General features: G+C 42.8%; 1 protein-coding gene across 1 annotated transcript; it reads right to left on the reverse strand.

Annotated features, from left to right (window-relative positions):
• Positions 1-352: 352 nt before the first annotated feature.
• Atp6v1b2 (ATPase H+ transporting V1 subunit B2) lies at positions 353-24,769 on the reverse strand. The gene is made up of 14 exons (XM_032918577.1): positions 24,564-24,769; positions 17,641-17,696; positions 12,595-12,693; positions 12,048-12,141; positions 11,853-11,930; positions 11,556-11,695; positions 11,280-11,381; positions 10,669-10,766; positions 10,399-10,522; positions 8,417-8,567; positions 5,588-5,670; positions 4,805-4,909; positions 3,469-3,598; positions 353-1,641 (listed from the first exon to the last, which is right to left on the reverse strand). The coding sequence occupies exons 1-14, from the start codon at positions 24,697-24,699 to the stop codon at positions 1,502-1,504; spliced, it is 1,536 nt and encodes a 511-aa protein (XP_032774468.1). The 5' UTR covers positions 24,700-24,769; the 3' UTR covers positions 353-1,501.
• Positions 24,770-25,185: the final 416 nt, after the last annotated feature.

Here is a 25,185-nt window from a genome sequence, read left to right on the forward strand (position 1 = left end):
AATTTTATATATACTTATATAAAGATATTTATATACATCTGCATGCTTGCATATCGCTGTTTTCGCACGCACCAGAAGAGGGAATCAAATCCATTACAGATGGATGAGAGTCACTGTGTGTTGCTGGGAGTAGAACTCAGGAAATAGTTTAGGAGAAACAGACAAGTGCTTTTGACCGCTGAGCCATCTCTCCAGCCCCTCTATTGGTCTTGACAAAGGTTTAATAACTACAGCCTGAGGACTGCGGTGGACCAGACTCTACTGCTGGACACGCAGATGGCGTCTTCAAGCCCTCAGGAATACGAAGCATACTCACATCCTGCTGCTCGTCTCCAGAGAAAACACGGAGTCATTTCAGGTAATTTCCATTTAATTTAACATTTATTTTCATTTATAACGAGATGTCACATTTTCTACATTAAAATATAATCATGCTGACCCCCCATCCCCTCAGAGAAAAACAACTGGAAGGTGGAATGCACGGAGTGGGGAAGTTATGGCTGCACCTGAGAACACACAGCACAGAGACCCAAACAGCAGACACGGCAGAGGCACACAGAATACAGCTAAGAGCTCAAGCCAGGAAGGGACAGGAATGAAAGAAACATTGCTACATGTGCCACAAGATCACCCAGAAAAGGGAGAGCTGAGTCAGAAAGCTTGAGGGTTGAGCAGAGTTTAAAGCATCCACAAACCTAAGGCAAGTCATCTCCATGCCCACCTCAGGATCTGGAGGGCAACGCAGAAACCTAAGCCACCATAAACACAAGATGAGGGTGGGATGTAGGTTTTCTTAACTGTACCCCAGCATTTTCCAAGTCTCAGTTCTCCTATGACTGCAGCCCAGTGGGGGTCACCAGCACAAGGCACGCCACCCCTGCAGGAGAATGCCGCTGCACAGTGGTGCCTGACTCTGTAGGCCTCAAAGAGAAAGATGCCACACAGGAAGTCCCAACTCGCAGCACTGGCAGAACAGAACTCTTTTCCCATAAAGCTCAGCAGACAGTAAAACCCATCTGCACAGAGCAGAGGACAGACCCACAGGCACACTAGCACTCCAGAGGGAGGCTCGGCCACGAGCCTCATGGTTCTTCTGAAAGGAGAATTCTTCCAGTCTCCACCTTGCCCCTAAATTTGAGACTGAAGCATTTTAACTTCAAAACAGTGATACTCTTAAGGGAGTTGAGAGGTAGGGTTTGGGAGACCCAAACAAGACATTATTCGCAACTAGCTCTCCACTATGTACAAATAGATACACCGGTAAGCAAGCCTCACCTCCGCCACTTTAAAGACAGCACAGAAGGTGAGGTTCTGAGCGGGGATCTCTCAGTCGGTTAGCAGTTTAAACGCTGAACACTGGCACAACAGTTACCTAGCCTTTGTCTTTAATTACAGGGTAACAGGTGAACTCCCACGCACAGGTGGGATGGAGGAGTGCAAAAGGAATCAGCAAACAGAACCAGCACTTCACAAGAGGGTCGCGCCGCACAAGCAGCAGCAGCTAGTGCTTTGCAGAGTCTCGAGGGTAAAATTCGCTCAGGGTGCTCTGAGGGATCCTCTTCAGCATTTCTTTGGGGAAGATTCGAAGCAACTGCCAGCCAATGTCCAAAGTCTCATAGACAGTTCGATTTTCATAGGGACCTAAAATATTAATACTGAATTAATGACAGCGCACTTCCAATTCCCCTGTGAAACTCAGCATTCTGTCTGTGGACGAGCAAGCGGGGTAGGCACAAAGTATAGGAAAGGAAACATGGGTTAGGACTCGAGACTCGAGGTAGAAAGGAGGGCACGAAGTAGCACAGAGATCAGAGGTAAGAGGAGGTCCACGAGCAGTGTGTGTGTTGGTATAAGGGGTTGAACTGGACAGAGACAGAGACAGAGACAGAGAAGGTCCTTAAACTATGCAAACTAGCATTGTGTTCAAAGGTCGGCAAAAAGTGGATTGTAGGACACAGGGCACAGGAGAAAAAGCTGGGCTTGCAAGAGTCCACAGAGACTCCGAGAAAGCCTTAAACGCCATAGGCAGACTAATATTACAGGTCAGTGGTTTTCAAAAACTTAATTTTTGAGATAGGGTCTCATTGAGTGGCCTAGGCTAGCTTCAAAGTCAACTGCTGAAATTACAGGCCAATCAAATCATTATATTTAATACAGCAGAATTAAATAAACCCCTTAAAAAGAAAAGTCTTTAAGCACAAGATTAAGAGTGGCTGGGGTTCTGGGCTCCTTTCTCTAGACATCAAAACTATATATTTTATGTTTTGCATTAAAAAAAAAAAAACTAGATCCCAACAAGTGTACAGCTCATTGGTTGAACACTTGCCTAGCACGTGTTGGTTAGACCCATGACCGTTAAACAACTAAGCTACTGCGTATCTGAGATGACCTCAATATCAACTGAATGCAGGTAGATGCAATGCAAGCAAAAGAGCGCAGGAACTCTACGTGCACCACTTGAGGGCTGTTCCAAAGCAGCACTGAAGTCGAGAACGGAGAATTTCTAAGACTCGGGAGGAAGAACAGCTAGGATGAGCAAAACAGCAGATACCCACATGCCATGCAGGGAAAATCACTAGAGGGTTTTATAAGAGAAACAACTAATAAAATTACGAATAGTTATCCCCGAGCTGTGAGAGTGGTGGAAAGCTGCGTCCAGTGGCCAAGCATAGAACAAGGCTTTGAATGAGGGTCTCAGACCTCAGACCTGCTTACACACCTCACCTTCACAACCGCCCAGGAGCCCCAATCTCCAGCCACACCTGTCTACTGAGCCAGAATTAGCATTCTTCTGATGACTGGTTGATTCAAAAGCAAATCAAAGTTTGAGAACTCCTGGACAAAATATTGTAGTGGGAATACAAAAGTAATAGAGCGAGAACACTGTGAGTAATTACCTGACACGAAGGAAGGTTAAGAATGCTGCCCAGGCAACCGGACTAGTGAGTTATTACCAAAAAAAAGAATGTGGGACAGGTTGGGGATACAGTATACATGAGCAGTTAGAGGAGAACTGGAATTGAGATGGTAATATGTATTATCTTATTTCATTGTGCATACACACTAGATTCTCAAAACAAAACAAAACCCAAGCCACCCAATTGAGAAACACACAGACCAGAGTGCAGCAGGCAAGGAGGGTGGTCAGCTGGGGAAAAGTCTCATTCTGGTCACTGGGACCTTAGGGATAGATAATACCACACAAAAAGGCAGGCTTATAGCAGGTAGAGGTGTGGGAGCTGAGAGACAGGTATGATTGTATTCAGCAAGTTAGAGTCCACAGCACAGTGACAGCCAATGGTTAGGAAGAAAGAAAAAACAGCAAAAAATGTGTTGGGCTTTCTGAAATATATTAGAGTTTCCCTGCAGATATGCAGAAGGCACAAGGGAGTCAGAGGTTAAGACAATGGCGGATTTGCAAGAAGCTTAACAATTCTGAGGTGCTTTGTTTGAAAGGAATCATCTTACCCTGAGTAATGAAGTTTTTCTCAAACTTCTGCAGAAATTCCAAGTAAAGGAGGTCATCTGAGGTCAGGGCTTCTTCTCCCACCACAGCTTTCATGGCTTGCACATCCTTACCGATAGCATAGCACGCGTACTGAAGGGAGAGAGGCACATGTCAACAGCCAGGACATTCAACTCTTTATTACAGTCTTCTGCAAAGAGGCCTTCAGGCATGCAACGCCAGACATGTGCAACACTGCAAAAATACACTGCCTCGCACTGCCAAGGACGTGATGATGGACAGAAAACAAGATACAGAGCCAAAGAGAGATCTCTGCAGGTTTCTTTAAAAGCCTGGATTTCACAGATTTGCATTTCTACTGCACAGTCAGGTATTTTCCTTTTAAGTTTGATGGCACTGAGGACCTCACAGAATATTTACAGCTGTACGCTTCAGTGCTCTGTTGGCTGTTTAATATGTTACACAACAAATATGTGACAGTATCCGTGCAGACACCCGAAACTAATGTTTAAAAGAACACATTGCTTTTTGTTTTTATTTTCATCCTTAAAATTTTATCATTTATCATTTATTATTATTATTATTATTATTATTATTATTATTATTGTTAAACTAAGGGCTGGAAAGATAGCTCAGTAGTTAAGAACATTGGCTGTTCTTCTAAAGGACCGGGAACCATACTGGACTCGCATGGCAGCTAACCAGCCTCAGTAACTCTAGGTCCAGGGGATCCCAAACCTTCTCTGGTCTTGGGATCATGCAGTGCACAGATATTCATGCCAGTATAACTCCAACAACAATAAGTAAATAGATGAATAAAAAGGGATGGAATATCCCGGGAAATTCTTCTGCCTTAGCCTTGGAATACTGGGGTTCAGGTGTGTTCTACCCAAGCCTAGTAGGTTGACTGGTTTTGTTTTTCAAAGACTTTACTTTATACACATGAGTGTTTTGTATGCATGTATTTAAGTATACCACATACATGTCTGGTAACCTCCGAGGTCAGAAGAAGGTCAGTTCCTTTAGACCTGGAGTTACAAATGGTTGTAAGCCATCGTGTGAGTCCTCTTGCAAGAACACAAAATGCTTTTAACCACTGAGTCATCTCTGCAGTCCCAAGCTTGGTATTTTATTCTTGATTAGCATCATTTTTCTTTAAAAAAAAAAAAAAAAAAGAGGCTGCTTTGTTCTACAGAGTTATTATTCTAACCAAACCAACACTGAAAGTCTACTTGTATGGGAAGAAAAAAAGTGACAGAAAGAGGAGTTATGGGGAAGGCAGCAGAACGTAAGGAGAAAGCAGTCTTTCAGACCTCGTCCTCAGAAGAGCACACATACCAACTGGTTAGACACATCAGCATGATCCTTCCTGGTCATTCCTTCTCCAATAGCTGACTTCATTAACCGAGAGAGTGAGGGCAGCACATTAATAGGAGGGTAAATCTGGGGTAGAACAGGAAGAAAATTAACTATGTAAATGTCAAGCTTTACTGTACAGAGACATTTTAAAGTCACTAGTATGCCTCATATCATATCATAAATTTACAAGCACCATTTTCCTAGACGAGGTCTAGAGTCTTATATTCTAGGGAACAACAGTAGTGAGAAATACCTGGGACACAGTATTTCTTTTGAGAATTAGATCCAAGAGAGTGAAATAGAGAGAGCACAACATTGTTTTGGAAATCTTCAGTTTCAACTGCCTAGACTACCAAAGTATCCACTTAAAAAACCTTCTGCATGGACTCAAAAATCTTACAAGCAGAATAAAAAGTTCATAATAATTTCCCCTAAAAGATGACTTTAGAAATCTGATGCAAAACCAACAAAAATCCTGTTTTTCTCATTTCACGCCATATGGTAGCACTTTTAGCATAGAATTCTCTGTAAAAAAGGAAAAAAGTTCCTTGAGATAAATGATCCCATTCAAAGGCAAATAAATAAAAATGGTAATTTTTAATTCTGACATTGCTTACTGACTTTAGTTTATAGAAATGACAATTTTACAGTCATATTAAAACAACTCAAACAGATACTTCCTGAGCAAAATAGCCCCAAAGAGCAAATAAGTCAGTAGAGAGTGAGAGCAGCTTCAAGCCCCAGCTGTTCAAGAGGCAGTACCTGTCTGTTGTGCAGCTGTCTGTCCACATAGATCTGGCCCTCGGTAATATACCCAGTCAAGTCAGGGATAGGATGAGTGATATCTGTCAGAGGAAGACATAGGGCATTAAATACATCTCTACCTGTCTGCTAAGAGCTACAGAGAATACTTTTCTGTGATCATGTACTGGTGCTGTCTAATACAGTAGTGTGACGGTTAACTTTGTCAGCTGAATACAACCTGGGAAAAGTGTCTTTTTTGGTTTGGTCTGTGAGCATATCTGTAGGGAATTATCTTTTTTCCTTTTAAACTTTATTTATTTAATGTATGAGTGCTCTATTGCATATCCACAGGCCAGAAGAGGGCATCAGATCTCCTTATAGATGGTTGTGAGCCACCAATGTGTTGCTGGGAATTGAACTCAGGACCTCTGAAGAGCAGCCAGTGCTCTGAACTGCTGAGCCATCTCTCCAGCCCAGGAATTATCTTAATTAAATTAGTTACTACCTACATACTCTACCATGGATGTAGCCATTCCGTAGGCAGGGTGTTCTCACCCATGTGTAAACCGTGAATATCCTGAGCATCCAGATTTCTCCGCTCTTAACCATGGATGCGAAGCGACTATAAAGCTCCCGCCTTGCATTTCTGACGATAGACTGTATCTGGAATTATAAACTCAGACACCCCTTCTTCTCTAAGGTGCTTTTTTGCCAGGGTGTTCTGTCATAGCAATAGACATGGAGGCAGGACAGACAAGCATTTGCTAAACATGGCTACGGAGCACCTGAGTGTAGCTAATGAAACGGAAAGACTTAATTTGAAATTTCATTTTAATCAACTTGAATTTGAATACTGGGCACTGTGCCATTTCATTTGTTCGGTTACAGTAGTTCCAACATGTGCTGCGCACTATGAAGTAGACTGGCTTTCCTAGCATAACGTAAGGTCCTGTTTTAAGCACAAAGCTTTATGTAAACATAGGGTGCACAGGCACCACAGTGCTGCACAGGCAGCCCCCAAAGACCATGCCACACGGTGAGCTTCTGACTCGAGGATGAAGACAGTGCCTTCTGTCTGCTCTTCTGAAACATGTCTACGTCACAAGCAATGCTCAGAGCTGCTACTGTGGGTTATGAATCCTGATGGTGAGCTTTGGAGCTATGACTTCCGAACCTAACAAACCATTCTGCTTCCCTGTGCCTCAGCACCATGGTGAGGCTCAAACCAGAGACCATTTACAAAGCACTGCTAACATGCTAGTACAGCTTTTAAAAACGAAACACAAACCAAAGGGCCTGGTGTTGGGGAGTTCTGCAGGGGCCCACCCTGTGCACACTTAGCACTGCTGCACTGTGTAAGCACACAGCCCCAGGGAAAGCAGGGGCCCACCCTGTGCACACACAGCACTGCTGGGGCCCACCCTGTGCACACTTAGCACTGCTGCACTGTGTAAGCACACAGGCCCAGGGAAAGCAGGGGCCCACCCTGTGCACACACAGCACTGCTGGGGCCCACCCTGTGCACACTTAGCACTGCTGCACTGGGTAAGCACACAGGCCCAGGGAAAGCAGGGGCCCACCCTGTGCACACACAGCACTGCTGGGGCCCACCCTGTGCACACTTAGCACTGCTGGAGCGCATCATGAGAGAACCCCGCGGTGCTGCGCTGTCCGCGTACTCATGCCCAGGAACAGCAGGAGACCCCCCTGTGCACACACAGCACTGCTGCACTGTGTGGCACACAGGCCCAGGGAAAGCAGGGGCCCACCCTGTGCACACACAGCACTGCTGGGGCCCACCCTGTGCACATTTAGCACTGCTGCACTGTGGCACACAGGCCCAGGGAAAGCAGGGGCCCACCCTGTGCACACACAGCACTGCTGGGGCCCACCCTGTGCACACTTAGCACTGCTGCACTGTGTAACACAGGCCACAGGCCCAGGGAACAGCACTGGGGCCCACCCTGTGCACACACAGCACTGCTGGGGCCCACCCTGTGCACACACAGCACTGCTGCACTGTGTGGGCACACAGGCCCAGGGAAAGCAGGGGCCCACCTGTGCACACACAGCACTGCTGGGGCCCACCCTGTGCACACTTAGCACTGCTGCACTGTGTAAGCACACAGGCCCAGGGAAAGCAGGGGCCCACCCTGTGCACACACAGCACTGCTGGGGCCCACCCTGTGCACACTTAGCACTGCTGCACTGGGTAAGCACACAGGCCCAGGGAAAGCAGGCTACTCGAGAAGGAGTCTCAGAAGTCTGTGGCCTTCACATCTATGCTCGTTGCTGCATGTTTAACTAATTACTCTAACTGTGACTGACTCGCAAGAAAACCCAAATAGCTTATATTAAGTAGAAACAAATTCTTCATAACTAAGACAGTGCTCTGAAAACTGCAGACATTCAATTAATACTCATAAATAAAAATTTAAAATTCAAATTACAAAGAAAATTGCTTTTCTTACAAAAAGTGGTAAGGACAATTAAAAATAATCTTTAACTGAAAACGGTATTTGGGTTTAAGTATCTAGTTAAGGTAACCTCAAGAGGTCAGGCTCTCAAAAGAATTGTAACTCAAAAAGACAGAGGGTTGACTTCTGCCCTATCCAGGGCTAAGGAGCTGGAAAGGCCCTCGGCACCAAGCCTGATTGATGGATTGCCTGGACTCCCTAGGACCTACGTAGTAGGGGAGAGCTCACGCTGGCCAAGTTGTTCTCTGATATGTGAAAGCACTTCCCCCATGCACATGAATAAATAAATTACTAACACATACACACACTCTCACAAGTACAAAAGCCCTGACAACGATTAGGTCTAGCACAATCGAAGATGCAAACTTACCATCATTGGGCATGGTGAGAATAGGGATTTGGGTAATAGAGCCATTTCTACCTTCCACTCGCCCAGCGCGTTCATAGATGGTGGCTAAATCCGTATACATGTAGCCGGGGAAGCCTCGCCGACCAGGAACCTCTTCCCTGGCAGCTGAAACCTGATAACAAATCAGAGAAGGAGAGTGCCATGACACATCAGAGTAAGCAACAGTCTGGCTAGGTCTGCTCAAATGCGCCCAACAAAGTATTAAAACTTATGTTTGTAAAGCAAGACTGCTGAAAATTAAAAGGAGTCCGAAATTCAGTTGGGGCTGGAAGGGTTGATGCTACTCTCAGATTCTACCCCATAGGTCGTTTCCTCTATTTTAGGTTTGCTAAGGACTATGTACTTTTCTCAACTCCGAATAGACAGTAATCTTAAATAAAATGAGCGACAATAATAAATACTATGTGGATAAATAAATTCTGTAAAAGGAATTTAATTGGGTGTGGTGGTATACACCTGTAAGGCAGGAGGTCTCTAAGTTCAAAGACAGCCTGGACCACACTGAGACCCAGCCAAGTGGCGTTAATTCCAAAGCTTAGATTTTCAATTCATTAGCTACATCATGATGCAAACCAATCCATTTTTATATAAAACTGTCCCATTGAGGTCAAGCGGAGGAGCACACACCAAGAACCAATCACTCGACACACGCATACACTAGTCATTCAGATCTTCACACCAGCCAGGCAGGAAAGTTTATCTCAAACTTGCAGCCAGAACTGAGCCTCAAGTAAGTTTCCCAAGATCAAAAAGGTAGAACCCAGCGGCACAGATCGAGAATCCCAACACTTGGGAGAGGCAGGCAGATGGAAGTTTTAGGTCAATCTCAGCTACACAATACGTTTTCAAGATCAGACTGGGCTACATACGCCTGATCAAAGAGCCAGGAGTCTACACCACCACACAAAATATAATTAATGTCTTCCTTAATTAAAATACAAACATGCATATGAGAACAGGTACTTGCATGATCCTACCTCACAAGAACCTCAGAGTATTACAGTGTAGGGTTCTTGCAATGCTATTCAAAGTGTGAGTCACAGACCTGTGGCCATCGATGCACAATGGAGCTGTCACGGCAACTGTAAGAATGGTGATGCTACTGAACCTCACATGAAGCAAACCCAGGTTTGTAAGTTGTTTATCTTTAAAAATACCTCTCTCTCAGCTCATTTTAGTTTTCCTTAACAATGGTGTGGATCTGCTTCAATGAAGGGAAGACTCTAGTTTTTCAGAGTCAATGTAAACACTGTGACAATGTGGTAATGATCTTGGGGACTTTAAAATGCAGGTCATTAGAGAGCAGGTTTCCTCAGTCTTTTCAGTTAACTTATTAAGATTATCAGGAACTTGTCTTAAAACACAGAAGATTGAGGTATTTTAAGACGAGTGCCTGGTATTTTTAATTGGAAACAGAGACCGGAGAGGCTAGAGATGGCGCAGCAGGGAGAGCATTTGCTGAGGTCCTGGTTCAGTTTCAAGCACCCGCACTGGATCTGCACAACCATCACTTCCAGGGCATTCGATGCCATCCTCTGGCCTCCGTGAGCACACACACACTCAGACATACACAATCAAACACATACATCTTTTTTTTTTAAATTAGGAATTTGAAAAAAGTTAACACATAGTGGGTCAGGAGTTCCTGGAAACGTAACACTACCACCAGCTTGTGGTGTTTTCTTACTTCTTAAGCCCTAGCTAAGGACAGTGGCAGTGCGATAAGCTGGCTATTAATTTTAATCTCAGCCTCTACTGTTTCCAAGGTGACAGAAACTAAAAAGCTGTTCTTTCTGTTTTGATGAAGATAATCTACAAACCAATCAGTAGCAAGCTCAAAGATATGATTAAAGAAAACCAGAAACTTACAAAAGAGCAAGATAACCCTACACTTGACACATTTTGTTTGAGGAAAAGAAATAAAGGGAAGAAGGAAAAGTTACCTCTCGAAGTGCTTCAGCGTAAGAACTCATATCTGTCAGGATGACCAGGACATGCTTCTCACACTGGTAAGCCAGAAACTCAGCGGTGGTCAGAGCCAGGCGAGGAGTGATGATCCTTTCGATACTGAAAGGGAACACAAGCTCCAGGTCACTCAAAAGCCATAACGGAAACAATTCTGGAAACAGCAGCAGCTTCCTTTTGACATTCTTAGTACACAGAGGAGAGGAACATAATCACTACTTTAAAGATGAGAAGCAAGCTTTACTTACGTTGGGTCATTAGCCAGATTCAAGAAAAGGCAGACATTGTCCATTGAGCCATTTTCTTCAAAGTCAGATTTGAAGAACCGGGCTGTTTCCATGTTTACCTAAGTATCAGTGACTTCATCAGTGCAGGGCACAAGAAAATTCTCAACATCTGTTTCTGACAGAGGCCAAGCTATGAATCTAAATTGTTCTATCTTTTAAAAATCCAACCTCTCCTTCTCTCTCCTCCTTCTCTCCTTTCTCTGCACGTGTACAAACATTTCTCTTTTTCTCCCTCCTCCACTGTGGTGACTCCGCTGGCCTTAACCTTTGGGCCAGTGACTACGCCAGAGAGCAGCTTCCCAATAAACCTGCCTTTAATACAGCCTTAAAATATATATGTTTCAAGCATCCATTTTTTTTTCTTTTTCTTTTTAAATGTAAGTCAGAGTAAAGTACTTTGGCACACAAAGTATTATCAAGTTTCAGTTACATGCTAAATCTGACTCCTATGTTTTGCTAAAATGCCAGGATGCAACATCTCCATGTGAGAATAAAGTTGATTATGTATAGTTTACCACCTCTTTTGATACCAGTTCATTTTACGTTATTCCCAAACACAATACCATACTTACTCCCATAGCAGCAAACACAATGGCAAAGTTTTCTTCACTGTAGTCTACCACGTCTTTGGATTTCTTTACCAAACCAGCCTGGCGACAGATCTGAGCTGCAATCTGTTAAGGATGAAAACTAAAAATCATCTCTTGACCACAAAATAATTTATTCTTCACTCTTACATACTTTAATTAGTAGCCCAATTAGGTGACTAAAAATACTGACTACATGCTAGGCAAGCTGATGCGTATGCTCTCCCCGTGACACGGCATAGCAAGCTCATCGGCCCTCACCTCGTTGTGTGGTAACCCAGCAGCAGAAAAGATGGGGATTTTCTGTCCCCTAGCAATACTGTTCATGCCGTCGATGGCAGAAATGCCCGTCTGAATCATCTCTTCTGGGTAGATGCGACACTGAGGGTTGATTGGCTGACCTGATGTATTCCAGAAAGGGAAAACGTTAGTAGTCTGCACACTGGTCATGGATAGAAGGAGAAATAATATCTACTTTAAATGCTACCATAACTATCTGGCAAAGCTGCCAGTGGACAGTTACTTTTGCCAACACTGAAATCCCTCTACAGTCCCTACCCATGATGTCAAGGAAGTCTTCGGCCAACACCACAGGACCTCGGTCAATGGGTTTTCCTGATCCATTGAATACTCGACCTATGGACAGCAAGGAGACAGAAGAACACCACCCGTGTTTACATGCGTCTAGACTGTAAATAGATATGTTTAAAGCACACAGATCTGTGTGCAGGATGAAGACTGATATTCACTCACCAAGCATATCCTCAGACACTGGTGTGCGGAGAATGTCTCCAGTAAACTCACAGGACGTTTTCTTGGCATCTATGCCGGATGTCCCTTCAAATACCTACGAAGAAAGAGAACCAATCAGACGACCAGAAGTGAGGTCAGGGACACTTACTAGACCAAGGGTCCTGCATGTAGGGTCAAATACCACAAGGAACTAAGGATGTGATGTCTTTTATGTGTAAAAATGATGGTTGGAAGAAAGAACAATAAAAAAGAAAGAAAATTGAAGGACTTCTGGTCATCTTATAAATATAAAAAAAAATCTGGCTACTTTTACAAATTTTACCTGCCCCCCGCTCTAGAATATTTTTTGGGTACATGTTAAGAAACCCCTCTTCTCTGTAATAAAATAACATTAAATCATAAAAATTTTAAGGAAGAAATCCAAAAGAACTGAGTTAGGTATCATTTTGACAGCATCCAATCACCAGTAAATGTGGCTTCTCATCACCATCCTGTCGTGGAACTATGTGTTGGATTAGAAATGCCTCTGGTTCTGAGTGATGCTTACCTGAACCACGGCTTTGGAGCCACTAACTTCTAGAACTTGCCCACTTCTTTTTGTGCCATCTGGTAATGTCAAGTGGACAATCTCAGCATATCTGGGAAACTAAGCAGGAAAACAGTGAAGGATTAGTAATCCCCATCCTGAAAGCTACCCACACTGCTCTATGCATCTCCACCATGGCCTCCTTGTCTATGCACTTTCTCCACCTTCAACAAATACATGGGGAGTGGAATCTGGATCCCTAGAACTTACATTTACTGGTATACAAAGTGGTAAACTTGTGCAACGTACAGAGAGAGGGTATTATCCTACAAAAGCACAGCATTTACAATTAATAATTTTCCTCAGAGATGTGTACAGATTTGAGACTGCAGAAAGGTATAAAGTTACCAACAACAATGTTTCTACCACTCACAGAATAATTATTCACTGGGCTATGCTTACCTGTAATCACCCAGGCTTCACATAAGAGGTGAAAGATAAAATGTTACTATGTAATATTATCAGACTAAGAAAATGTGCAAGGTCGCCCTCAATCTAATCTAAACAGACATATATCCTCCTATGCAAGAATGTAGAATGTAGTAGGGCTGGAGAGATGACTCGGGGGTTAAGAGCACTGACTGCTCTTCCAGAGGTCCTGAGTTCAAATTCCAGCAACCACATGGTGGCTCACAACCATCTGTAATGGGATCTGATGCCTCTTCTGATGTGTCTGAAGACAGCTACAATGGACTCATATAAATATATTAAATCTTAAAAAAAAAAAAAAAAAAAAAGAATGTAGAATGTATATCTCTAAGATTCCCTCCTACCTCACATCCCCATCTGGCTTTTTTTTGAGACAGAATGTAATGTAACCCAAGCTGGCCTCAGACTCACTATCTATATCTAGTATCTAGTGTGTACACACACACACACACACACACACTCTCACTCTCTCTCTACCTCAAGGCTGGGATTATAAGCTACTGAGCTAAGACATTCTTTTATGTACTTAGCTGACAAAATATTTGATTGATGTATCATTGGACAACTTGCTTTACTGTATTGACATTTTGAGCATAATATATTGTCAGGTTATTAATCCTAATCTACCAACAAGGTTTATTGAAAGATGTATCATTCTCTGTGATTTGAAGGGGAAAATCTCTTCAATCAAATTATTGTACAATAGGACTACTAAGACCTTTAGATTTTGGAGATGTTAAAATGCTAATAAATGAGGATTTAAAAATTAATGTTTATATAACTGATACTCTTAAAGTCTAATAACTAAGCTGGGCATGGTAGCACACCCTTGGAGTCAGAGGAAGGCCTGGTCTACATATAGTCCAACCGAGAGGTATATAGTGAGACCCTGTCTCAAAAATTAAAAAAAGGAAAAAAAATCATCTACCGACCATATCATATTTAATTCACTGCTCACCTGATGAAACACAGAGCTATCCGAGATTTTACTTTTACAACAGTGATAGGACAAACCCTCAGGTCTGCATGCAACTCTTCAGAAAGTTAGCAAGCTTCAGCCTACAGTGAATGTATGTCTACATATGTGGCAAGCTATGGGCAAATTTTCACCTGCAAAGGTACTAAATAAACTCACATTTCCACTATTAGTGCAAAAAAACAAAACAAAACAAAAACAAAAACCAACCAAAACAACAAACAACAAAAAACCCAGCAGCAAACCAACCAACCAACCACGAACCAACAAAACACCCTCCTCTATTTTTGCCAATCTTTTCCTTTCTTCCTCAATTGTAGTTTTATAGAATGTAGACATTAGTGTTCTTATAAAAAATGTTTATCATTTAATTTTGCTATAGTATTTTCTAACCCACAAAGATATGAAAGGTTTATCAGAATTAAAGTACTGTTGCTCCTTATGACTTAATCGTTATTTAGGAAAGCCTTCGACCTGAAAAATCAGTGTTGGCTTCTAATAGGCTGATGTTTCACTTACTGTAGATTTAATTCCCTATCTGTTTTTTTTTTTTTTCCTTTTCTTATTTGGGAAATGAATGTTCTAACATTCGACTAGCATACAACATTTCCTGTGGCCTCGCAACGCCCAATTCACCATGCCAAAGTTCCATGTATGCCAGATATAATCCCAGTACTCAGAGGGCTAAGACAGGCAGATGGCAAGTTCCAGGCCAGAAGTGGCCACACAGTAAGACCATGTCTTGTGGTGGTGCATGCCTTTAATCCCAGCATTTTGGAGGCAGGAGAAGGCTGATCTGGTCTACAGAGTGAGTTCCAGGACAGCCATGGATGCACAGAGAAACCCTGTCTCAACAAAACAAAAACAAAAAAACAAACAACAAAAACAAAACAAAACCCAAAGCATGTATGAGACTATGTCTCATGAAAGAAAGACAAGACAACCAAAGATCACCCATGTGCATAGCTGTTTGGGTCCCATAACCTTGTTACATGGCTCGCTTTATCCATTTACTGAATCCCCGTCTCTGACTATACTCAAGTAATAAACAAATTTGAATGTACTCAACCAAAGTTAAGTGGAATCACTGAAAACAAATGGAACTTCCATGTCCTTTCAGTAAGCTCCATGGTTTTCTCTACACAAGGTATACCTAGCAGAGACTGCAATGGCTTCTGTCAGCTGACTCTCTGTGCCTTGAGACCCTGCTCTACGTTACTGTCTTTAATAGTATTGGCCACTTAAGCTTTTGTGTAACCACACGGAGCAACAATGGCAGGTGCTCTCTTTCTAAGCTTTTTACACTCTCACTCTGCCCACCGCTTGCTGATGTCAAAGTTAGGATGGGCAGCAACCTCAAGCATTCTCATCTTACTGATCGTCTTAGCTTTAGCTCAGTTCCTGGTCAGAGCTCCTAAAACCCCTGTAATTTCATAGGTATCAGGAACAATCAAGAGGAAAGGAAGTCTTTTATCATTCATAGCAAGTCCCTTCAACCACACCTGTACCTTAACATGGTGACCTTTGGGAAACCTCTACAGACCATGGAAGATAGCCACTACTCAGGGGAACCAAGCACCCGACTAGAGGGCTAGATATTTCAAACATTCTGATCTCTGAGGAGGGGAGACACTAGAGGTTGGCTTAGTCAATACTGGCAATATTGGTCAATATGTGATCAATAGTTACATAATTCCCCACAAACAGCTTGACTAAAGAGCTGGAAGTTTTACTGTCTGGAAACAACGTAGCCACAAGCAGACAGATACCACACTCTGCTCCTCAGACTGAAGCCTGAGTCCTGTATTCATACATACATATATATATGTATGTATGTATGTACACACACACACACACACACACTCTCTCTCTCTCTCTCTCATCCGGTTATTCATTTATACTTGTTAGCATACCTTTAAAAACAAGCCAGTAATGGTAAATTAACGGTGTTTCTGCTTTGGATGAGCTATTCTAGCAAATGATGGAAAATCAACGGAGACTTTCTGATTTATAGCCAAGTCAGGCAATAGCTGTGTCTCCCTAGATATCCACAGTACATTCATGAAGCAGGTACAGTATATGCATGTGACAAAGTCAGTAGACTGTGTAAGAAATGAAGTAAGTTTCAGGTCTACTAAAAGCTGAACTTGATTGTTTTGGAGAGAGAACCTGTCCAGCTGTGTTAGGAGTCCTGAGAGCAGAAGACAGGAGCTAGAGAGTGGCTTTCACCGTTAATTTACCATTACTGGCTTGTTTAGGGCAGTGCTTCTCAACCTTCCTAAGGCTGTGACCTTTAATATAGTTCCCATGTTGTACAGACCCTCAACCATAAAAATTATCTTGTTGCTACCTTATAACCAATTTTGCTACTGTTATGCATCATAATGTAAATATTTGATATTCAAGATATCGGATATGTGACCCCTGTGAAAGAATGGTCCCACTTTCAAAGGAGTCACAACCTGAGACCTTGAGAACCTGTGTATTAGGGACTCCTAATTATGCTGCCTGGCTGCTGTCTTTGTGGTAAGGAGGAGTGGGGCCAGGAGGACAGGTAAGGCTCGAGAGCTTTCAGTCCAGAAACACAAGTATTCAATTTGGAAAACAGCCTGCAGAACTAGGCAGAGAGTGACAGAGGACACTAGTGCCTCCCTGGACCAGAGGGAAGCATGCTAGGTTTACCCTCAAGATTACTTTGTCATAAATAAAAACATCACTGCAGTGACAAAGGGAACCTGCACTTTGCCTTAAAAATGTTTCTCAGTTTATTTTCTGCTTCCAAAAAACATATACGTGTTAAAAACAACATATAATAGCATCAATAGCATCTGTCCACAAACTAATAACTGTGTTTCCCTCAGCCCTGCACCAGTAGAACTCTAGAACCCACACTATTTAAACTGCTTTGATGTTTTTCCTTTTGTCTTATTGAAATATTTTTGTTTGTACCATTTATATTTCTTTTTTTCTGACATTTTGCCTATAAACACCAGGTAGGAAGCTTAGTCCAAAGTAGTCACTTAGAAACTAGACTCTAGATCTCCTTTTCTAAAAATAACAATAAGCTCATAATAAACATAGACAGAAGAACAACAAGTTAACTAACGATCCTTACAACTAATTGTGGACAAACTATTCCATACAAGGTTTTAAGCCACTGTTGAGACAATCTTTTTTTGTATATTCATTACTTGCATGTCCATGCCAGACTCTCAAAGATAAAGTACATTTAGTTACTCAAGAGTTGAACATTTTAATAGGCAGGAAAAATATTACTTTCAAAAGGACATAAGGACATAAGATGCCACATCTCTATATAATATCCTTTAGGTTATAAAACACACCTATTATTGCTGTTTCCTCCTACAAACCTATTAAGTAAGATCTTCCCCCCAACTTTGAAGACAAGGTACTTGAGGCCATATAAAGGAATCCACATTAAATCCTGTACTGGAATCCAGTTTTCTGACTTTAGGTCTTTCTTTCCTATAAATAATACTTACAGTCATACTAAAGAATGGTTAAAACTTCAGAAGACAAACTTAAGGAGTACCGGCGAAATGTGAAGTACAATGATCAGATCGTAATGGATGTGCGGTTACCTTTACATGATCTAAGATCACTAGTGGACCATTCACTCCAGAGACAGTCTTGTAGGCTGGAAAGAAAAGAGTCTTGTTTAGTAAAACAGCATGAGCTAACATGGCTCTCTGATTTTAACAAAAACAACCCTTCCTTTCATCTCCCCATTAAAACTTGGATATTCAAAAAGCTACAAGGATTTTTAATGAATTTTAAAATATGGCTGCTCCTATGTAACTTCAATTCCCATCTTCAAAGACATTCGAATCTTACTCTAGGCCACCGTTTTCAACACCCAGATGCACAGTAAGCACCAAGGCTGCTTCCCTTTAAAAGTTCCATTTTCACGGGGCAGGGAGAATGTGACTGTGATGGCAGTCATGCAGAGGCTTCCTGGCACAAGGAAGAGGAAAGGAATCCTTGACAAAGTAGTGACAAAACTTACAAAGGAAGGCTGAGACAAATGTGGCGGGAAGGTAAAGCCTATGAAATAGAACATGAATACTTGAGACTATGTGGAAAGACACCGCGAAGGAGAAGGCAGACAATGAACTAGGAGGGTCAGGTTAGGTGAGTATTCTTGCTGCGCTTTAAACAGGGTCTCACTATGTAGCTCTGGCTGGCTTGAACTCACAGAGCTGTCTTTCCATCTCCCAAGTGTTAGGATGAAAGGTGTGTACCACCTCACCCAGTCAGATAAGTATTCTTTACTTGTGTTTGAGACCTGGTCTCACTCTATAGCCCAGGCTGGTCTTGAACTTGCAGCAAACATCTTGTTTCAGCTTCTCAAGTGCTGGGAATTGCAGGCACAATTTTTTTCTTTTAACCTTTATTTTTATGTGTACGGATGTTTTGCCTGCATGTATATGCAGTGCATGACGACCAGAACAGTGTTGGATCTCTTGCAACTGGAGTTAAGGTCGGTCAGTGACAGTTGCCGTGTGGGGCTGGTAATACTGTGGAAGAGCAGTCTTTACTACTCTTTACCACTGAGCTCTCTCTCCGGCACAACAGAAACATTCTTAAAAAGACAACAAACAACAACAAAAAAACCCAAAAATCCATAGACAGACAGACAGACATGCAAGCAAGGGGTGAGAGGGAAACAGAGAGACTGTTCATATGGCTAGGCAAATAAAGGCCCATGCTACCAAGACTGATGACCTGAGTTCAAGCTCCAGGACTAACATGACAGAGAGAGTGGAATCCCACAAGCTGTCCCATGACTTGTATACATGTGAACACAGCTACACACTAGCAAGCATACACACAATAAAGGAATGAACATACATAAGCTTCAACATCTATACAATAAAAAAAATTAAAAAAATCAGCAGGGCGCAGTACCCCTGGCCTATAAACCAGGAAGGTTAAGACAGTCTTGGCTACAGAACAAGGCCTTATCTCAAAAAAGAACAAAAGAATTAAATATTATTAGCAGGTTAAAGAGACCAGTATTTTTCATTGCAAAGTATGCCCTAGCAGGAAACACCTAGTCTACTTTCCCTCATTCTAACATATGTATTTAAATGTTTACTTACATTTGATTTATATGTACTTAGGTAAGGCTGTCTAAATTTTATGTATACCATGGGCTTGAAGGTGCCTGCTAAAACCAGAGGGGAGTGGCTCTGCTGGAACCAGAGTTGGAGGTAGCTGTGAAATGCTCGGTGTGAGCGTTGGAAGTCGAACCCATGTCCTCTGCAAGAGCAGTACGTGCTCACAGTTTCTGAGGTGTCGCTCCAGCCTCTCACTCATTTTAGAAAGGAGCTATCCACCTTTGCTGGCAAGAATCATGATTAGACAGAAAATACTTAGGAAAACAGCAACTTTAGCAGACAACTTCAAAATTTGCTATATTTCATAATCAGAACAGCTAAAAAAGAAATTCATTTCTTAAGAAAATACACCATAAAGCCTGAACTAATTTATATGAAATATTAACTAATCAGGAATGTTTCATTTGTCTGATCTGAGTGAGGTCTTCTAACTAGCTTAAACAAAGATTTCAGGCACAGATGCCATCTTCGTAAGAATGAAGAAACTATTTACTAATCAGTCTGTCCACTCCAGGGGCTCCAGTCCCTTCCTCCCAAGGCCAGGAAGCAAGTATCTTGGTGCAGACTCTGCTCGCCCCACTCCACCTGAGACATTTAAACACAGACTGCAAATATTCACCTGAATGTGTCAGAACTGTCACAGTGGAGAGTCCCTCTTTTAATAGCGCAGATAAGAGTGTTAAGATTTGCTGCATTTTGGCTGATTTTAGGAAAGCAGTCTCGCAGCTTTAAGACAATCTAATACTGTTTTTTAAAAACATGTAATTCCAATACTTTAAGAAGTTTTTCCTTGTTTTCACTTTAAAAACTCCAAATACTGTTTCTCAAAGACTTTCTAGAACTTCTGTGTGAAAATGGAAAGTTAACTACATCTTGAAACTGACTCTTAAAAAAGAAAAAGAAAGAAAAAGAAAGAAACTGAGACTTTCCCAAATCCTTCCCTAAGCCTTAAAGCACAGGGGAGAGGATCACTTAAATGGGTAAGAAACTCTCTCTCAGCGCTCTCTCCTTTTAAAGAGTATTTTCTTGGAATTTCTAGTATTGACAAGTATGGCTCAGGGTCTCATGGTTAAAATTCAAACTCATTACACACTATGAAGTTTTGCCAGTCACAAGAAAAACCCATGACCAAGAAAAAGAAGCATTAGTCACAGTTTTTCCTGGAAACAGTGGAGTTAACATCCACTACAGAGGACAAGGCTTAGGAGTCTTAAGGTCAAACCCCAGAACAGTAAATAGCCACCCCCCCCAAAAAAAAATCAAATTTAAAAAAAAAATTCTAAATTTGCAACAATTAATATATAGCCTTTGAAAGGCCAATAAGCAAACACTACAAATTTACTAATGAACAGCAGCCTCTCCATCATTCCTGGTTTTAGAAGATAAAATTATTTTTAAGATAATCCATGCACCTGCACCTGAAGCCTGTCTCCAGTCACTTGGGTGACCTCCTTAAACTGGACTAGCAACATGTGTGGTTGCTTTTGTAGACCAGCACCCTTGATTTCTAGGAACTGCACGCTGAGGCTAGCTAGCATGGCAACACATTCCTGTAATCTTAGCACTTGGACTACTAAGCCACACTGTGATCCGCTGTCTCAAAAAATGAATTACATAGCAACACTACCTACATTTTCAGCTAAGAAAAGTGCAGGATGTTTACAGTGCTGCGGGGCAGACAGTTTCCCTGGTACCTCATTCTGTCACTGCTGCAAGCACTTACAGCTGCTAGAAAACAGTGGCCCTGAACTCAGTCTGGGTGACTATTGAACCCCCTGCAGTTACTGATAAATCAAGCAGAGACTATCTGGCAGAGAGGACACAGTTTTCCCTCACTGGCAATTTGAAGAACATAGGGGACCTAGTGTGGTACAGACCAGACTCATCAGTTTAATTTAAACAAACACAGAGACTAAGCTAATGGAGCTCATAACCTGAACCAAGTGAAAATACTACCTAACTTTTTAGTAGTGAGGCACACTTTTACTGAGCATTTTCAGATTATTTGATTTTATCTCTACAAAATACTGTAAGGCAGGGTTCATTTTACTACTAACTTTTAGATACAAAAGCCCTGAGAAATGTTACTGATGGAGGACCTTCTTCGGTTTGTCTCCCTAAAGTTTTGTACTGCTTTCCTTTAATTACATAGTTGCTACTCTATGGTCCTGAAACACTTCTAACTGGTAAAATACCAAGATCAAACAGTTCCTAGCATTTGTATTAGAAAGTGATGCAAAAAGACAGTTGGAATAAGAATGTCAGCCCTTTCCACTCAGATGAAAGTATTCAAAAGGAAAACCTGGCAGGGAAAACATCAGGCACCCCCTTTCATCACTCACCACTGTCTAGCCTTTCTTAAGAGAACCACAGGTAGTTGGAAGAGATAGCAGTTCAAAATATGGCACTCACAAACATCCGTCACACCACAAAGCCACTGACAAATTATTACCCTTATGACAACGGCAGACACACGCTTACATTACACAAAACATTTATGCAGTAGCACTTAGAAAGCATGATTTATAGCCACTGTACTGCATAGCAAGTTCCAGTCCTGCCAGGGATACAGAGTAAATAAACAAGCTGGGCACAGCAGTGAATGACTTTAAACCCAGCACTCTGGAGGCAGAGGCAGGCAGATCTCTGTGAACTTCAGGCCAGCCAGGGCTACATAGCCTTTCTCAAATACACAAAACAAAACAAAAAACAACTTGCTCAATAATCAATCAATAAAAAACACAACCCCAGGAACTACAAAGATTTTAAAAAGCACTAGGCAGTGGTGGTGCACACCTTTGGCCCCAGCGCTTGGGAGGCAGAGAGAGGCAGGCAGATCGAGGCCAGCATGGTCTACAGAGTGAGTTCCAAGACAGCAGAGCTACACAGAGAAACCCTGTCTCAAACATACATACGAACACACACACACACACACACACACACAGAGAGAGAGAGAGAGAGAGAGAGAGAGAGAGAGAGAGAGAGAGAGAGAGCGCATGCAAGCAGGCACGCACATGATCTATCAGATGACTGGCTCTTCCTCCTGCAGGGAAAGAGGTTGTTCAACACTACTAACACCCTTAAGGATTGTGACATACTTAAAGCAAAAACCATTGCACAATAAGCCATAGCTCTTCAGGCGCCACCTTCATAGCAAAATAAAAGCTAAGAAAGCCATCCCTTCTATTGTGCAAGATCAGAGAACTAACCTGAGATGTTCTAGAAGAAAAGCAGAGTCCCTTACTTGTCTTTCTGGAGTTCTGCTTGGTGACCTAAGAAACTTAAGGTTAGCTGACACATGGGTCAAGAAAAGTGGACTCAACCAAGCTCATGGTATTTTGCTCTAATAGCTTTGTAGATATCGTTGATCCTTCTTAAAGTTTAAAAGGGCAAAGTTTTTTTACTTTGTGATGTCAGAAAGTCAAATGATGTGCTCATGATTAGTTACTAATTCAAGCCTGAATATTTTACTTTCCATTTCTTCGTAACAGCCTGAATAATTTTATATTTTGTATATATAATATCTGTAATTTTTAATAATCCTGAAGTTGTTTTAAAATGGGATTCTGGCACCTGCCAGAATTACTCCACTCAAAGAATGTGTATCAATTAATTATTTACCATTCAGGTAGTGCCATCAAACTTTAATAATAAAAACTGAGTTGTTAATATTTAAATTTGACTAATAATGTGGCAAAAGGTGATATTTAAATGCAGTTAGTTGCTTGCTTAAGTACAGTATTCCAACTCTCCACAAACCCTATCCATATTAAAAATATACACACTGAAGTACTAGGACAAATTGAATTGCAAGTCATAGAATTTACAGAGCACTTCCTAAGTTAGACTCTGTGAACTTGGGAATGCAAAGAGGCCAATTAGGCAACTTTCAGTGACAGCTTCGTCAGCAGAATCCTCCTGCAAACAAACTCTTCAAACGTTGGCCAAGTACATGTATACGGTGGAGAAACACTACTCATCTCTCTGAAGGGCTTATGACCTTAGCCATGGAGTATTCTACACTCTGAATCGACGCTGAATGACTTATTATATGCAAACAGACTATTATAACCGTGTAACCTTGTTTCCTAGAAGCCACACCAGCGTCTATGTGCTCTGCCCAGAGCAAAGCATACATACCAAATGCAATTCACGAGAATCTGTAATTCTCCGGTACAAATCTGTTAGTTTTTTCAACGTTTCTTTCTGCTCACATGAACCTCTAACAGGCATTCCCTAAGTCTAACAATTATTCTAAAAAATGCTTAAAAGGCACACCTCAGCAATCCGCTCTCCAATGTGCTTTTTTTCCCTTCCCCACACTGCAGTGTTATCACATGACCCACTGACAGCTCAGGACAGGATTAGTCAGGCTGGAGGGCGCCTAGCTAAAATCCTTCAGCTGAGATGCCTTTTAACCAATGAGCCACCCACAGAGTCAAGCTGGCAATTAACCAGTGCAAACATGATCTTATTATCTGGAAAACAACAGATACTTAAAAAAAAAAAAGTCTTCTTTCAAAGCTCTCTGCCTGACTTTAAGGAAGCTGTGAAGAGGTTTGATTTTATACAACCGAAATCTTCAGTCATTTGGGAATGACTGACTTGTCTACTTAACCATGGCTAATTGAATCTTTTATAACCACTACACTTAAGCCTATGCATATAACAGTGGAAAGCGACCTTCCATTCAACTGAGTTTGGTTAGCTGATCAGAAAACGAAGAAACAAGACAAGGCCAAGCAAGAGTTAATAAACTCGATTTCTGGTTCCCCTTTTTCCAATAATTAGATGTCTGAAGCCTGGCATGGCCTCTCCTTTCCAGAACCTTAGGCGTCTCGCTTGTAAAATGAGAGGTGGGACTGCACGACTAAGGTATTTTTCAGCTCTAAGGTTCTCCGGTATCTAAGGTGTCCTCCGGTGAAGCGGTCCCTACAGAATAAGCCACATCTCCCTCTAGTCGCGGGCCTGCCCACGTCAGCGATGACACTACACCTTCTGCTCGGTCCACCTGCCCAGAGATCCTCGGGGCAAAGGGGACGGAGTGGGCGTTCCTTCGACCCGGAGACATTTAAATGAGGCCAGAAACAGATGAAGATACGAGTGACAAGTGGCCCTCAGAGACAGACAAGTGCCTGACAATACTCTAACCCAGGGAACTCGGAGCGGGTAGAGCAATCGTCAGGAGCCCACTTAGCCCATGGGAAGGTTCCTGTCGGTGCTCTCACCCTCAGTCCACCCAAGTGACCGAAAAGCTCACGCAAAGCTGGAGAGGTGCTTGTGAACTGCGCGATGGGGGAAATGAATCCCATTCCCTCCCCGCTGGCTGAACAGGTGAGCACAAGCCAAGGGCTAGGTGGACACGCTCACGTTCCCGTACTCACTGAGACGAGGCTGGGAGAGGTAGTTCCGGCTCACCGCCAGCGCCTGCTCCCGAGCTCCGGCCATCGGCCCACCGGTGGGCACAGGCAGCTCGGGCGCGGCCCCGTTCACGATTCCCCGCATCGCTCGCAACGCCATCTTGTCTCCTCCGTCCCGACTGGCCCCGCAGCAGCGCGGCGCAGGCGCAGATATAGCAGGGAGGCCCGTGCGGCCGGCTCCGCCCGTGCGCGCTGCGAAGCTGCGGCAGAAGCCCCGCCCTCTCGGCGGCGCTCCGCCCCCAGACTCGTGACTGGAGTTCTGCGGGGGCGGCGCAGGGTGCGCGCGCGTGCTAGCGTGCGATAGGGAGCTGACCAGAGTGCTGGGAGCGCGGATCCGGGGCCGGGAGCGGGAAAAGAGAAACGAGAGGGGCCAGAGGGCAAAATGGACGCAAGACAGAGAACTCAAGAGAAAAAGAAAAGGAGATTCATTGGAAAGCAGGGAAAGAGGAGGTAGGAAAACGTGCACAAGAAAATACAGACAACTGATGTCCGTTATCAAGCTGTGAAAACACCTTGGAAAGCAGAAGATAGAAAACCTAGTTCCATGATTGCTAACTTTGTGTTTATTTCAGTTTATCTTTCTACC

This window comes from Rattus rattus, chromosome 13, assembly GCF_011064425.1.
Source record: "Rattus rattus isolate New Zealand chromosome 13, Rrattus_CSIRO_v1, whole genome shotgun sequence".
Classification (NCBI taxonomy): Eukaryota; Metazoa; Chordata; class Mammalia; order Rodentia; family Muridae; genus Rattus; species Rattus rattus.

What these genes read in the sequence shown, in the direction of transcription:
- Atp6v1b2 (XM_032918577.1), bottom strand. Translation starts at nt 24,699, where the DNA reads ATGGCGTTGCGAGCGATGCGGGGAATCGTGAACGGGGCCGCGCCCGAG. An exon ending in AGACTTCCTTGACATCATGG is followed by an intron (nt 11,696 to 11,852) that starts GTAGGGACTGTA and finishes GGAATACATCAG; the next exon opens with GTCAGCCAATCAACCCTCAG. An exon ending in AATCTGGCTAATGACCCAAC is followed by an intron (nt 10,523 to 10,668) that starts GTAAGTAAAGCT and finishes GTTCCCTTTCAG; the next exon opens with TATCGAAAGGATCATCACTC.